General features: G+C 41.7%; 1 protein-coding gene across 5 annotated transcripts in view; it reads left to right on the top strand.

Annotated features, from left to right (window-relative positions):
- Positions 1-16,444, top strand: part of DOCK8 (dedicator of cytokinesis 8) — a 223,141-nt gene that overhangs the window by 141,771 nt on the left and 64,926 nt on the right. For all 5 annotated transcript variants that reach the window (XR_009691133.1, XM_061132657.1, XM_061132660.1 and 2 more), the window contains 6 exons: positions 1,492-1,587; positions 2,226-2,460; positions 5,237-5,401; positions 6,479-6,648; positions 9,291-9,386; positions 13,345-13,440. Coding sequence is in view for 4 of the 5 variants with exons in the window: in XM_061132657.1 (XP_060988640.1) it covers positions 1,492-1,587; positions 2,226-2,460; positions 5,237-5,401; positions 6,479-6,648; positions 9,291-9,386; positions 13,345-13,440 (858 nt within the window). In the remaining variant the exon portion in view is untranslated. The remainder of the gene's footprint in view (positions 1-1,491; positions 1,588-2,225; positions 2,461-5,236; positions 5,402-6,478; positions 6,649-9,290; positions 9,387-13,344; positions 13,441-16,444) is intronic.

Raw genomic sequence — 16,444 nt, 5'->3', positions numbered from 1 at the left:
TGAGATGTGCTATAAAAATAAAAATGCAAACTAGGTTTGAAAGACTTAGTAGCAGAAAAAGAATGTAAAATATCTCATCCATCATTTTGTATATTGATTACACGTTGAAACCATAATCTTTAGGCTGTACTGGGTTCAGTGACACTTAGTATTATAATTATTGTCACATTAAATATATTTTTAAATATGGCTACTAGAAAATTTTAAGTGACATAGATGGCTCATATTGTATTTTTAATGATCAGTATTGCTTTTTGTTTTTGTTGTTCAGTCACCAAGTCATGTCTGACTCTTGTGACCCTGTGAACTGTAGCCCACCAAACTCCTCTGTCCATGGGATTTCCCAGGCAAGAATACCAGAGTGGGTTGCCACTTCCTTTTCCAGGGATTGAACCCATGTCTCCTGCATTGGCAGACAGATTCTTTACCACTGAGCCACCTGGGTAGCCCCTGTATTGCTTTAGCTTACTGCAAACTCCAGTGTCCGCAGGAGTCAGACTCTTTAATGAATGCCAGTTCCTGGTGGAATTTGTTCACACCGGAGACTGTCTTCCCATACAAGGTCCCTCTGCTCTTCAGATCAGTGCCATGCTGGGATGCAAGACCAATGTCCTCATATCTTTCAGTTCTCAAAAGATGTTAGAAAAGCTGGCTTTCATGTGAATTTGTCTGATTTTCAAATGTTTGGCAGCTAATTCAACAAAGTTTCTAACACCGGGCCAAACAGCACTTGTCTGTGGGCTGGATCCAGCTTTGGGCCCCAGTTTGTGACTCTCTCTGAGATGGGTCCAAAGGTCCCCAACCCATGTATACGTCCTACCCTTGCAAGTAGAGCATGCACCCTTTTGTTAAAATGCAAGAGACACAAAGCCTGCACTCACATGGCTGGGTGGGCGTAGGCCCTCTTCCCTCAGTGATGTAAGATGACAATTCCCTCAAGATTTTAAAGCAAGAAATGGTCTCTGAGGACTGCAGGGCTATTGACATATAAATGGTATAAAAAGTCATTTTGAGTAATTAAAGCAGGAGCCTAGAAGGACTGCTACTCAGATACATTTTGTTAAAAGGGAACAAAACTGCAGTCACTCAAAAGCATTAAAATTTCATGCCTTCTAAAGATATTCTACACTTTGTTCCAGCATTGTCCTGATTAATGGAGAAATTATTAGGATATTACTTTAATTTGTAGAATCAGGATTACCAGCTGCTGGATGCAAGCTTGAATTTGACAGATCACTCACTTCAAACCCCTCCTTTCAGCATGAGAAAACAAAGTCCCAGAGAGTCTCACTGACCTGTCAAAGTAAAAATAATTAGTTTGGTGTAGAACTGAACTTGAATCCAGGGCTCCTAACTCTTAAGGCCAAGTTGTGTTTTCCAGGGATTTTTATATTTGTATAACCCTGATCTCTACTGCCAAGTTGCTTTACTCTCCTTGTTAGTAATGAGAAGAGGGAATTGAATTGCTTTTATTTTTCCCTTTTAATACAGAAAGTCCCTTCACAGAATCCTCCCATTAAATGGGCTGAAGGACATAAGGGAGTATTCAATATTGAAGTGCAAGCTGTTTCTTCTGTTCACACCCAGGTAAGGAACATCAAGGTCAAGTTTAAATCAGAGCAAAAGGCTAATAATGAAGATGAGGTGCAGCAGAGAGACTCCTAAGGACAGGTCAATGAAAGATCAATGAAAAGCTTTGTGCACGGATAAAACCAAAAAAAAAAAAAAAGACCTTTTAGTTCTGTGTGGGAAATTGAAAACCTGTTAGGTTTTATTTAATGTTGAAAGATATAAAGACCTTATAAAAATGAAGCAGCCTGGTACCTTCACTGTCAGACATTTCTGTCTGTAACTCTGCCATTTTTCCTCCAGCATCTTTTTTAGTTCTACTTTCCCTTCTTTCTCTGCCACTGACTGAGTTTTGCATCGGCTTAGGCCCTTATTTTGGCAGTGTGTTTGTCCAGTGTATTTGCCCTTGCCTATAAACAGGTCAGAGTACAAATTAATTTTTCTTCAGTTAATAATTATTGAGAGGATCTATGTTGTGCACACCACTCTGCGAAGAAAGTCATAACCTGGGTCTGAAACATCCATGTCTTAGACCTTCTGCTCTGAAACACTAGATAAGCGGTTCTTGCTAGAAGTTGCTATTTGATTGTGTTTATGAATCCACCGGTGAGGGTTGAGGGGATGAGACCCACGAGGCCTGCCATCTGCTTTCCCAGGACAACCATCTGGAGAAGTTCTTCACCCTCTGCCACTCCCTGGAGAGCCAGGTGACCTTCCCCATCCGTGTGCTGGACCAGAAGATCAGTGAGTCGGCGCTGGAACACGAACTGAAGCTCAGCATCATCTGCCTGAACTCCTCCCGCCTGGAGCCCCTTGTGCTCTTCCTGCATCTGGTGCTGGACAAGCTATTCCAGCTGTTTGTGCAGCCCATGGTCATCGCTGGTCAGCCAGGTAGGAGGCCTTGGGGGGCTGGGACGAGGCAGGCAGTGCCTTATTTTAGAAACGTGGGAGCAGGGCCAGTGGGATCTATCGAGGCTGTGAGTCCAGAGGAGACCAAGTCCACTGCTGTTTTTTTTTTTTTTTTTGAGACTCCCTGGGTGTTTGAAAAAAGAAACATTAATATAGGATGCTTAAAGTTATAGATTAAAAAAAAAAATAAATGTGTTGAATGACTGAAGGCAGTCCTTTAAATTCCATTCTTAGTCATTGATGGGGGCTTCCCCGAGGGCTCATCAGTAAAGACTTTGCCTTCAGTGCAGGAGATGCAGGAGACTCAGGCTCAATCCCTGGGTTGGGAAGATCCCCTGAAGGAGGGAATGACTACCAAATCCGGTATTCTTGCCTGGGAAATACCCTGGACAGAGGAGCCTGGCGGGCTATAGTCCATGGGGTCACAAAGAATCGGACCCAGCTGAGCACACCCACAGTAATTGATGGATTCCTTTTATCTCTGAAATATTTTTGCTGATTTGACAACAAGGGAATCCAGTGTTTTAAAGAAATGAGATAACCCAGATTAAATGGAAGTAAAGGAACACTGTAAATTGAAATTCAGTGTGTTGTGATCCATTTTTTATTGAGATATAATGTCATAGCATAAAATTCACTACAGTGCACAATTCAGTGGTTTTTAGTATATTCACTAGGTAATGCAACTATCACCACTACCTAATTCCAGGCCATTTTCATCAGCCTCAAATGAAACCCCATACTCCTGGGCAGTCACCCCATCCTCCCCTCCCCTCAGCCATGGCAACAGCTCATCTTAAATGCTTACTTTTAACAAATGAACCCGAAGTACAATGTGCAAGACTTCCTTTGGAAATAACATGAGGTAGTGCCTGGGTCCAGTGGCTTTTCTAACTGCTTCAGAAATAGACTGGCTTCTGTAGGCATCTTTGTGTTTGCCACTGTTTTGAGCAGGGCTTGTATTATTTTGTGTTTTCCAGCTTAGCAGTTACCTTTGGGTATCCTCCATGCTGCCAGTACTGTGCTTAGAGTTGTAGGTTTTGCAGTAATAATCAATAGGACTTGCAATAAAATACAGCAAGGAGCAGCAGCACAGGACCCAAGTCCTCAAAGGAACACAGCTAAATATTGTCAGGGGGCTGGTGAGTTATCCATTTGGGAGGAAGAAGGAGCCCCCAAGAAGACTGTGTTTAGGATGGCTTTAAAGGAGGGATAAAAGGAAAGAAGCCAAACTGGGAACAGTGAGATGAGATGAGATTGGCAAAAGCAGAGAACCAGAGTGTCTGGCTCACCAAAAGAAGTGGTTCAGAAAAAAGTATCAAAATACACTTTTCTGGGAGTGTCATTAGAGAAGGAAATAACACTACCAGCCCATGTAATAGGATTAAGTTGGTGGGGAGGGAGTAATGAACATGTAGCCTGGGACATACAGGGGAACTTTCAGAGCTAGGGAAGAGCGTGACCTCTGAATCCCTGGGTGTGTTGTATCCTGGAGGGCATCTTCGGTACCTGCACAGACAAGGCATCCTGTGTTGTCAGGTAACTTCTCATACATGTAGCTGGTGCCTCGCCAGCTAGATTCCTGCAGAGTGGCCATGTCTTCCTTCCCTGGATTTCTTTCTACTTTCCTCCCCCACGTTTGGTATACTACTTTGTAGGCCATCCCCAGCTATGGACGCATTCGCTAGACAAAACATTCATACACACATTTTGAGCTGACATTTGGGACTCTAGCGTGTTGGAACAGGCAGAATAGTTGGAGGTGCTTATTCTCAAAGCATTTATTCAGAACTCATCTGTGTCAGGCATAATAGAAGGCATAGTGGGGAGACAGCAAAGTATGAGAAATGCACTTTGCCCTAGAAAGGCTTCCAGCCTATCAGAGAGACAGAGTTTACCACTGGAAATAGTCTAAGAACCTTATGCTGTGGTGTCAATTAAGCCCGGGACCGAGTGGAGTCAGAGACTTCCTTGAGGAGATGGGATTGTGCCAAGCATTGAAGAGTAGGTATGGTTTTGTTGGTAGGAGCAACGTGGGCTTTCTAAGTGAGGACAACAGCATGAGCAAAATTGCAGAAGTGAGAAGCAGATGTGATGGGGACAATATAAAGACTGCCTTATTTGAAGGAAGTTGAATTTGAACAGGAAAGGGTACTGGGTGGAGTAAGTAGGGTGGAGCCAAATTGTGGAGGGCTTGGGCTCCTAAACCCAGAGCCTATACGGTGAAGCATTGTTTGTACAGGCCCAGGGACTGACAAAATACACGTAAGTTTTTAGGTTAATCTGTGTACCAAGAATCTGTGTTTTGCAACAGCCCATCTCAAACCAGAGTGTGCTTAAGAATGACCTGGGCATCTTGTCAAAATGCTAATTCTGACTCAGTAGGTCTGGGGTGGAGCCTGATATTCTACACTTCTAACAGGATCCTAGATGATACTGATGGTGTCAGGGCAGTCCCCACTGAGTAGCACTCATTTACTGCATGGTTTCCAGAGGGGAGGCTATCTGGACACGCTCGCATCTTTGTCCTGAAAAACCACAGCACTGGCAGAAGGAGAGATGTGAAATTCTTTGCAGTAGCAGAGCCACACACTGGAATTTACTAGAACAACTCACCCTGCCCCAGGCCACCATCTTGACTGGCCTGGTTCAGCTGGTCAGTGGCCAGGACTCCTTGTCACTGCCCCCAAAGAATGTTCCACCTCAAGTTCATTAAGGACCCACTGTGGGGCCACCCATTTTTCTCTTGGTTCCTCAGCCAACTTCTCTCAGTTTGCCTTCGAGTCCGTGGTGGTCACCGCCAACAGTCTGCACAACAGCAAGGGCCTGGGCAAGGACCAGCATGGGAGAAACTGCCTGCTGGCCTCTTACGTGCACTATGTCTTCCGCCTGCCGGAGCCGCAGAGGGACATGCCCAAGTCAGGTACCGTCACCCCACCCCACTGCTACAGGATTCAAAATAAAATTAAAAGCCCGGAAGTTAAATTTTATTTTTCAGAGTGAGAAAAACTTACATGAATGTTGAAATTGCAAGTTTATTTGTAGATTTTTCTGTCTTGCTTTCTATCAGCCTTCCTCCTCTTTTTTTGTACTCTGAGCACTTCTTTTTTTCTGCTTGTTTGATAATCTGTCACTGATCTTTACCCAGCTGGTAATTTCTAACTCAGCTGAGAATCTTTTTGTAAGAGCTAGGGAAGTAACAACAGATGCCTAAGATTCTAGGAGATTAATGATAAGGAAAAAATATGTCTTTGATAGCAGTGGTAAGCAGTGGCTCCTAAACTTTACATTATGAAAAAATAAATCCTTTTTCTCATTTTCTCCCAAACTAAACTGAAATAATAATAATTCATTTCTCCACTCAATCAGAACATCTGGTCAGCATGATATGAAAAGTAGCATCAATCTGTTAACAAAATTCCAGGGCCCTAACAAAGAAACTTGGCATGTTTATTAGTCCATGTAGCCTCATTTCAAGTAAACCTATAATTTCAAATGTTTTTTTAAAATACTTGTAATATTCATAGACTTACATAATCACCTTTGAACAAATGTAAATACTTAAAGGTGAAACACATTGCTATATGTAGTATATTCATATTCTCATAAGGCTCAGAGGGTTCCTTGGATTCTCAAATCTCAGAAATGCAAGACTTATAAAACTGCCATTTAAATATTAATAAATAAAAATACCCATATTTCTAGCTTGTCTTGAGAAATAATAATTTAGAGGTGAGGAGCAGCTGAGGAGCAGCCCTTGTCTTTGGATGAGACACGTGCTTGCAGTTTACCACAGTCCTCACCCCTCCCTACTGCCTTACACCCTATCTTTCCCCCCAAAATTGTCTCCCTTAGGCATTTGCTAATAAGACCCTAATTCTAAGACCTAATCTGGTGAGTGTCTGCTCTACTATCTACCTCATCCCTCCTTGGTTCCTTCTCAAATCCAGTAAGTGACTCTGATCCCTTTCTGTTGACATCTGTACCTGGTGGGTTGCAGGTGGCCCCGCCATCCTCCCGGACCCTCGCTACCACACATATGGACGCACATCTGCTGCAGCTGTGAGCTCGAAGCTGCTGCAGGCCCGGGTGATGAGCAGCAGTAACCCAGACCTTGCGGGGACGCACTGTGCTGCAGATGAGGAAGTTAAGAACATCATGTCTTCAAAGGTAAGGCAGGTGTCAAACCCTGGATAGAGACGTGGGCTATTTAATTTCTGACTAACACTTGGAGAGACAACACAAAATCAGCCACTCCTGCTGCCTACTGCTTTGGTCAAATGCACAGCTTTAAAGTTATTAAAATTCTTTTATTTTGAAATTACTGAGACCATTCTGAAAGATGTAGAGGCAAGACTGGCATTTGGGGGTCTGAGCAGAGTTAGTGGACTTTGGTGGGAAGTTTCTTATACCTTGAGTTTTATTTTCAGGGGAAAAAATTAGCTTTAATGGCTTTTGATGCCTAGAAAGGGTTTTTTCATTTTGTTTTGTTTTATTTTTTAATACCTGCCTTTTAGATTTGTTAACATCCATAGATTGATTATCCTGTGTAAGAACCCCAAAGATCAAAGCCAAGTTTTGTAAACAAAAATTGAGATCTTGAGAGGGTTGGTGACTTGCCCTAGATTGTTTTCCTTTCATGAATTCTTTATTTTTTTCATAAACTTTTTATTTTATAAAAGTTTTGGATGTATAGAATTACATCTATATATAACTGAAAATTTTTGTGTGCTCAATAGTTTTCCAGTTATTAATATTTTACATTAAAATAGCACATTTGTCACAATTAATGAGCCAAATGTAACATGTTATTAACTGAAATTTATGTTTTATTCAGATATTCTCAGTTTTTCCTGAATATATTGTTTCTAGTCTATTCTATCCCACCCAGAATACCACATTATATTTTGTAGTGATATCTCCTTAGCTCTTTTAGGTTATGACACTTTCTTAGATTTTCCTTGTTTTTGAGGACTTTGACAGTTTCAAGGCATACGGTCAGGTATTTTGTAGAAAGCCTCTCATTTGAAATTTGTTTTAATTGTGATACAGTTCACATACTAAAAAATTCACCCTGTTAAAATGTATAATTCAATGGTTTTTTATATATGTACAAAACTACCATGAATTCTTAATCTAATTTTCTTTTCAGTTATCTGTGACCACAGGGTGGCTAATCTTTTAGAATAAAGTCATTTTCTGTGATGAAGGCAAATCAAACTCTTTAGGTTTTGACATCATTTCCGTTGAGACACCCACTTAAGACAGTATGTTGTGAGACAGGAAATCTGGAGACCAGGGTTGGGTCTTGATCTGATTGCACTCAGGCCTGTGGTCACGGGCAAGTCTGTTCCTGCCCTGAGCCTGATTTTCCTTGTTTCTGCAGAGGTTCTGAACCCTGGTGAATGTAAGAATCATCGCTAGATCCACTCCTAGAGATTCTGATGATATATAGGTTATATCATATGAAATCATGTGAAATACCCTTTTTGGTTTACTGAATAAATGCAAGGATGTACTGGAGCTGGTTCATATCAGTTTCTGAGAATTGATTGATTGATAAATTTCCAGGAATTTTCTGAACCTGTCGTTAAACACAGACATTATTAAAAGTTAAATTATATCAGTTAACACATAAGTTATATGAAAAACAAAGGTTATCTAAATGCATTGTGGTCTCCTGGACAGAACAGGACACAAGTGGAAAAACTGGTGAAATCTGAATAAAACCTATGGTTTAGTTAACAGTTAATGTGCAATGCTAATCTCTTAATTTTGACAAATCTACCATAGTTATGTAAGATATTAACATAGGAGGAATTTGGCGAAGGGTATCCAAGAACTTTCTGTGCAACATCTGCAACTTGTCCATAAATCTGAAATTTTTCCATTTTTACAAGGGAGTACTCAAATCTCATTCCTTCGTAAGTATTTTACTACATTTTATTGTTATCTGTATTCTCGAGGTTATTTATGTCTGTTGTTTCTGTGCAGTGGAAATACTATATAGTCGGTTTGCTACTGCATATCTCTTCCCAACACCATATTCAGTAATGTCATGTTAACTTGAAGTCAGGTGTGATGGAAGCATTCACAGCACAGAAATTGGCAAATTCTACAGATCAGCCCCTCCCCTCTGAGAGCTGGTTGTTTCGCATTTGCCAGCACCCCGTGGTTCAGTTTCACATCTAAGTCCCCTTTAGGCAATATCATTTCAGATTGCCTAGGGGAGAAGTGGATAGCAGCTATTACTGACAGATTTGATTTTTACAGTTTCCTTTAATGAAAGTGAAGATTTTAAATTTCTCTGTGGACTGGGTTAACAATTTTTAAATTATTTGGTAGTGAGGGGAGAAAATTTTGTCTAGAAGAATCAAGCCTGATCTTCCTTTCAGAAGTGGGTTTTTTTTTTTTGGACAAATTATTAAATAGTGTAGAGGAGACTGGGAACAGTACCATGTTAACCCACAGAGAGGCACTGTTCCCATACATTTTTTTTTCCCCCTTCTCTTCCAGTTAAGCCAGAGACTTAGTTGAAGGGAATGTTTAGCATCCTGTGGTTCTTAACTAGGATGTGACTCTAGGTGGCTCCATACCAGCTAACAGTGAATATCTCAGAAGCAAGTAGAATTAGGTATACTTTACCTTATTTGCTTTGTTTTACCTTTATTTTTGGCAATTGTTTTACCTTTGTAACCAGAAAAAAAAAATACATTAACAATGAATTCTAAGCTTGTGATTTCCAGGCCATTGGCTCATCTTTCTAGGGACCACTGTGGGTTGACTGTGGAGTCCTGGTTTGTGTATTTCAGATTGCTGATCGCAGCTGCAACCGGATGTCTTACTATTGCTCCAGCAATAGTGATGCTCCAAGTTCAACAACAGCCCCCAGGCCAGTCAGCAAAAAGGTACCGAACAGGGCCGTGTGAGGACACGTTGCCCACCTTCTCACTGTTATTAAAAATAGTACTGTCCTTCCTTGTTCCTGCCCTTCTAATGTACACACCAAACACACACACACACCACACCACACCACACCACACACCCCCCCCCACACACACACATGCACACATACTTTGGCAGCCCTGTTCCAGATCCCCCATTTTTTGACCACCCAGTTACCTCCTAACTCAGTGCTTCTCCAACTTACTGTGCATCAGAAGTACTTGGGTGGTTTGTGTTAAAACTGACTGCTGGCCCCTAGAGTTTCTGATTCAGTAGATCTAAAGTAGGGCCCAAGGGTTTACATTTCTGACAAGTTCCCAGCTGATGCTAGTCCAGGGACCATACTGTGTTAGCTTCTTTTTTAGTAAAAAGAGAACTGGGGACAGTTCATCCTCAACACAGTGAAGGCAGTAACTAGGTATCATTTATTTCAGTGGCAACCCACTCCAGTATTCTTGCCGGGAAAATCCCATGGACAGAGAAGCCTGGCAGGTAATAGTCCATAGAGTCACAAAGAATCAGACATGACTGAGCATGAGCATTTCAATACTATATCAGACATGAAAAGCTTCCTTGTAATTCTTTCTAATCAGCCTTACCTATGAATTCAGAGACTTGACAAGCTGTTAAACCGCTCACCAGGTCTCTTTACATTAATAGAGTTCTCCAGTTGTCACATGTTGTGTGATCTAAGGGTGGGGAATTTAAAAAAAAACAAACCCTATCTGCCCCAAGTTTTCACCTCTGCCTGGTATCCAAGGGTCTCACCAATTTAGTCGCTACTTAAGTTAATGTCTTGAGTGTCTTTCAAGACCGTTATTAAAATGTAAACATGTTGCCTGGAGAATCCCAGGGACGGGGGAGCCTGGTGGGCTGCCGTCTATGGGGTCACACAGAGTTGGACACGACTGAAGCGACTTAGCAGCAGCAGCAGCATGCTGACTGGAAGGCTAATACAGGAAGCTCTTTGCAGAAGCTAACAGGGAAATAGGTGTATTCAACAGGCCCCAAGGGAATGAGCCTCAGCACAGCTCACTTTCCCTCACTTTGGTGAGGGAAAGATCAGGCCTGGGGACGCCCTGGAAGGTCTGGTTCTGCAGACTTGGCACAAATCTGGGCCCCGCTTGTCTGGAAAGAGGTGCCAGGAGTTAATTCTAAAAGGAGAAGTGAAAGAAGAGGTATGAAATGTTGCAAATAAATATGTCACTTACTCTATATCTTAGCTTTGGGCTTTGCGGGAACTGGTTACAAGTCTATTTTCCTTCTTAAGGAGCATGGTTTGCGAACAGCCTGTTTTCTTCAGGCAGGGCCTGATTTCTTCTGGGAGCAACGAATTTGTTTTGATTTTGTTTCTGGTCATTTCAATGACCAGAAGAGAATCATTTCATTTCAGGGGGAGGTCTAGCCAGTGTGTCTGCTTAGGTGCTCAGCAAACAGGGTTTAGCTGCTTGGTTATTTTCTGTAACCTCTGGAGCAAGGTGTTCTTATAATAATGTGGCCTGGTAAGCAACATAAATTACTTTAAGAAGCAGCTTATCGTCCTCTAATCTCCTCTTGCCGTAAGACTCTGGCGGTCAAACTGACCTATTTTCCAGAGGTTACCTTTGAAGCTCATGGAGTGTCTCTTTCTTACAATGGGAAGATCTGGGTGTAGCTGAGTTAAATCACAGGAGAGCTTAGAAGACCACCTGCTAGATTAACATGCAGCCCTGCACCTCTCCCAAGAGGAGGAATTTCCCTGAAGTCTCACAACAGCACACACATATTTTCACATGTATTAAAATTGTAAAGGTTTGACTCCCTCAACAGAATGAAGTGGGACCAATGACAAGCAGAAACACTTCAGCATTCTCCATTTGTCCCCATTAACCATCCAGGGATGTCACCAGTTCAAATACCCAGACATCTACACAGAGAACTTTCTGTTTGTCTCCTTTTAGTTTATCTTAGTAACTCTCCAATTTTACTGTACTTAAGAATCAGTAAATTGTGTTGCATACCTACTGTACAGTGTGGGTGATTTAAAGGTTTATCAAGGGTAAGCTTTGCTGTAATCAATTTTTACTTTGAGTGTTGACTTTAAAACTTTATTTTCACATATGCCATTACCCTAGGATGTGATATTAGGGTATTCAAGTAGTTTCAGCTTTCTTACCCACTGAGCAATAAAAAAAATGAGTTCATCTGTATTTATTCTACATTTCATGGTTGTAAGATAAATCCACAGAAAAATGCTCAGATGTCATTTTTGCCATCAGTTAGAGTAACCAGCTATCCCAGTTTTCCTGGATCTTAGGGGGTCCTTCAGGTGCAGGGCTTTCCATTTTAAGGCCAGGACAGTGTTGATTGGTTAAAAAAAAAAAAAGCAAGCACAACCTAAAATTTGAGAGTTATGTTTTATTGGGGGATGTTATTGAGGACTGTAGCCTGGAAAATAGTCTCTCAGTTATCTCTGAGGGACTATTTCAAAGAGTCAAGGAAAGAGCCAGGATTTATAGGAGGTTTTACTGGGGAAAAAAAACAAAAACATGTAGTTGCATATCAAAAGATGTTCACAAAAACCAGACATGTTGAGTTAACAATTTTAGTGTTTTTCAATATATGGGAAGATACAAGAGTCTGGGCTCATTGAAATTATTCCTTAGATATGCACGTTTACTATCTAGGGCCAGTATCCTGTCTTTTTCCATCCTGAGTTCCCCTCAGGGTGCACTGTTTGCTCCATCACAGTGACTGATGGCTTGATGGCCTGGAAACATTTGTGGCTTAGTGAAATGACAGGCAAACTGACATGGGTTGGTTGCCTCACCTACAGTGTTAACCTTGTTCAACATCAAAGCTGTTGTCAAGAGTATTAACAAGTATCCAGATAAACTAGGGAATAGGGAAGATGCAAAAGGTGTAAAAAATCACTGCTACATTTGCAATCAGATGAGCAGTCTCATGACTTGGTGAGAAGTGTAGACATAAAGTGGAGCATCAGACCCTGGGACACAGAAGTTTAGAAACTGAGAGAGTTCAAGCTGCTACCTCTATACCTTTTAACACAGATGATCTGCTAATAAGACTTCCCTTTGTAGCTCTGCCTGCAGTGCAGGAGACCCAGGTTCAGTTCCTGGGTCAGGAAGATCCCCTGGAGAAGGAAATGGCAACCCACTCTGGTGTTCTTGCCTGGAGAATCTCATGGACAGAAGTTCCTGGTGGGCTACAGTCCATGGGGTCACAAGAGCCGGACACAACTTAGTGACTTAACTACCACTACTCCTAAACTGAACTCTTCTCATTTCCCACAAAGCCATAGACAGATTATAAAAACAAAAACTGTTCTCTCTGGAAGGAGTGGAGTTACCGTCTTGACAGTGTTTCTCTAATCAAGGTTCCTGGACCAGCACATAACCTCAGGCCCCATTCCAGACCTGTTGAATCTGAAACGCTGGAGGTGGGCTCAGCAATCTGTTTCTTAGCAAGCCCTCCAGGGGAATCTGATGCACATTGAAGTTTGAGAACCACTGCTACCAATCGAGTTTATATATGAGAAAACTGAGGTCAGGAGAGGAATGGTTTACACATGGTCATGCAGAGGGTTTACAGTGGAACCTGGGAGGAAGATAACAGACAGTCCCAGTTCCAACTGCTGCCCATGAATGCTTCCCCCATAGGGTCATTTCCCTGATGAGGCCATTCCTTCCAATCTAGCTCTCCAGTACAGTACCACCACCAGCCTTCTGCCTGCTTAAAATGCCCTCCAGTCTCAGATTATTTCAGCATTGACTTTACCATCCACTGTGGTCTAAGACATCTGGGAGACATGCATCAGTGCTAACAGACTATTACAATTGGGAAAAAAGAAAAGTTGGCAAATAACACCCCTAACACAGACTGTCATTACATACATGTAATGTTTTTGTGTTTGTTGTCCAGCATTTCCATGAGGAGCTTGCCCTACAGATGGTGGTCAGCACTGGAATGGTGAAAGAAACAGTCTTCAAGTACTCCTGGTTCTTCTTTGAACTTCTGGTAAGATTCTTACACATGTATATCTGTGTTCAACAGGGCACGAACAGCACATTTAGACAGATTCTAAGAGTGCTGGAGAATTGATGCTTTTGAACTGTGGTGTTGGAGAATACTCTTGAGAGTCCCTTGGACTGCAAGGAAATCCAACCAGTCCATCCTAAAGGAGATCAGTCCTGGGTGTTCATTGGAAGGACTGATGCTGAAGCTGAAACTCCAATACTTTGACCACCTCATGCGAAGAGTTGACTCATTGGAAAAGACCCTGATGCTTGGAGGGATTGGGGTTAGGAGGAGAAGGGGATGACAGAGGATGAGATGGCTGGATGGCATCATCAACTCAATGAGCATGAGTCTGAGTAAACTCCGGGAGTTTGTGATGGACAGGGAGGCCTGGTGTGCTGAGATTCATGGGGTCGCAAAGACTACTGAGCGACTGAACTGAACTGAACTGAAGACCATTCCCCACCTCATTCAGCCACATTGTTTCCAGTTTGATGATGCTGAGGCTTCTTCAGCCTCAGAGCCTTTTTAAGATGCTCTCCCCACTCCCTACCTTTCATTTTGTCCGTCTCCTGCACACATACACACTTTGGAGGCGGGCAGGTGGGGGGTCTTCTCTTTAGGTCTCAGCTTTGATGTCACCACCTCTTAGAGGCCTTTGCTAACTTCCTCATACCTTAATATGTCTACCACTCTATTCCTCTCTTTTTAAACACCCTCTTTATTTCCTTCTTAGTGCTTATCACAATTTGTTTTTCTCTCTTGCCTATTGGATATCTAGGATTTGGGTCTATCTTCTTCATTATTCTACCTTTAGCTGCAGAACATGGCTTGACATCATACAAGCACCAACTAATACTCATTGAGGGAAAAAATGAAACTTGTAGATATGTTTACCTGCAACTTCTATCTGTTCTCTAGCAGAAAATCACAAGGTATAACATATTCTTTAATTTAAAAATGACGGAGAAGGACATGGCAGCCCACTCCAGTATTCTTGCCTGGGAAATCCCATGGACAGAGGAGCCTGATGGGCTGCAGTCCATGGGGTCACTAAGAGTCAGATACCACTTAGTGACTACACAAAATAAAAACATACACATTATGGGCATTATTACCTGCACTTTACAAGCCTAGATATTGTTAAAGATACACTACTTTTGCTACTAGAATTTATGATCTAGATGTAGTCTGACATACAAGTGATAAACTATGAGAAAAAGACAAATTTTAAAAATACGTATATTTGAAAGTTGCTGAGAGAGTAGATCTTAAAAGTTCTCAGTGTAAGAAAAATCTTTTTGTAACTATGTATGGTGATGGATTGGGCTTTCCATGTGGTGCTAGTGGTAAAGACCCCACCTGCTGGTGTTGTAGACATAAGAGATGTGGGTTCGATTCCTGGGTCCGGGAGATCCCATGGAGGAAGGCATGGCAACTCATTCCAGTATTCTTGCATGGAGAATCCCATGGACAGAGGAGCCTGGCGGGCTGCATTCATGGGGTTGCAAAGAGTTGGACATGACTGAAGCGACTTGGCACATGTGCCTGCGTGGTGATGTATGATAACTAGACTTATTGTGGTGATCATTCTGGAATATATTCAAACACTGACTTATTATACACATGAAACTAATGTAATGTTATATGTCAACTATGCCTCAGTAGAAATGCGTAAAATAGTATCATGTAGCATAGATTAGATAGCAATTACTTTGGATTTGATAAACCACAATAAGACTTTAGGAAAGAGAAAATATTTGGGCTGACTACTAAGTGAAAAAGGTAGAATTTTGTCCAACTAAGAAAGAAAAGAAGAGAAGTTTAGATAGATAGATGTATATATGTATTAGATTATATATGTATTACTACCTGGGAGAGCATGTAACTTGTTTAGAATAATTTCTGGAAGCTGAGCTTGCTTATAATTTTATGTTGATTACATATTGTAATAAGGTTTAGCTGTATTGCACCAAATAAAGCAAAATATTAAAGTTAAAAAAAATAAAAAAATAAAAAATAAATAAAAATGAAGAGAATAATAGTAATACCTATTTTATACTGGAAGTGAAAGGATTTTACCATAAAGCCACTAGAATAAGCATTTTGTCAATGTTTATTAATGGAGATGCATTGTGACATGAGCTTAAATGAAAAAGTATGAAAACACAGACACTCACTACACAAAAATACACACACAGACAATCCAGAGGATAAAGAGTGGATTGAAATTTAGTAATAGCGTTAGCTTCACATTGACTGGATGTTTTTCCTCTGTGACACTGTTTGTAAGTGGATAATTTTTTTTAAGAGAAAGATGGTAGGATTTTCACCTGAGCTCTAGTTTATCTATGTAAGTTCAAGCCCAGGTGAAAGAGAAAAATACTGAACATAGAGAACAAGACATGTTTTCTCTATGGACATGGAACAGGACATAGAGAACAAGAAGATCAAAGGAAACAAAAATAAAGCACACATTGTTGAGGAAATGGGAAGTGATGTGCAGTAAAGTTGAAAAGAAGTCAGGCCCCTGCAGCAGAAGCACATCAAGGGTTCAAATCCGCTAGAGCAGCGGTCTTCAGCCTTATCGGCGCCAGGGACCAGTTTTGTGGAAGACAGTTTTTCCATGGACCAGGGGTGAGGGGAGGTGGTTTCAGGATGATTCAAGTGCATTACACTTACTGTGCATGTTGTTTCTATTATTATTACATCAACTCCACCTCAGATCATCAGGCATTAGGTCCCAGAGGTTGGGGATCCCTGCCCCGCCTTAGAGTTCCACCAATTTCCCACCCCTCACTGGAAGAAAGTGTTGCTAGAGATGTCTCTTCAGGGCACAATGCCAGATGCCTGCAGCAGAATCACCTGTGGGTGCTTAATGAGAATCGCGCAGATCTGGACCCCTCCCTAGAATACTGAGTGCGATGAGGAACACGGAGCCAATGGTGCAAGCGCCTTCCAAGCGGGGAGTCTGCCCAAGTGCCTTCCAGGCTCACTGGAGATC

The sequence above is a fragment of the Dama dama genome, chromosome 29 (genome assembly GCF_033118175.1).
Source record: "Dama dama isolate Ldn47 chromosome 29, ASM3311817v1, whole genome shotgun sequence".
In the NCBI taxonomy this organism is placed as follows: Eukaryota; Metazoa; Chordata; class Mammalia; order Artiodactyla; family Cervidae; genus Dama; species Dama dama.
The sequence above is the reverse complement of the archived record's forward strand: the minus strand, read 5'-3'. Positions and strand labels throughout refer to the sequence as shown.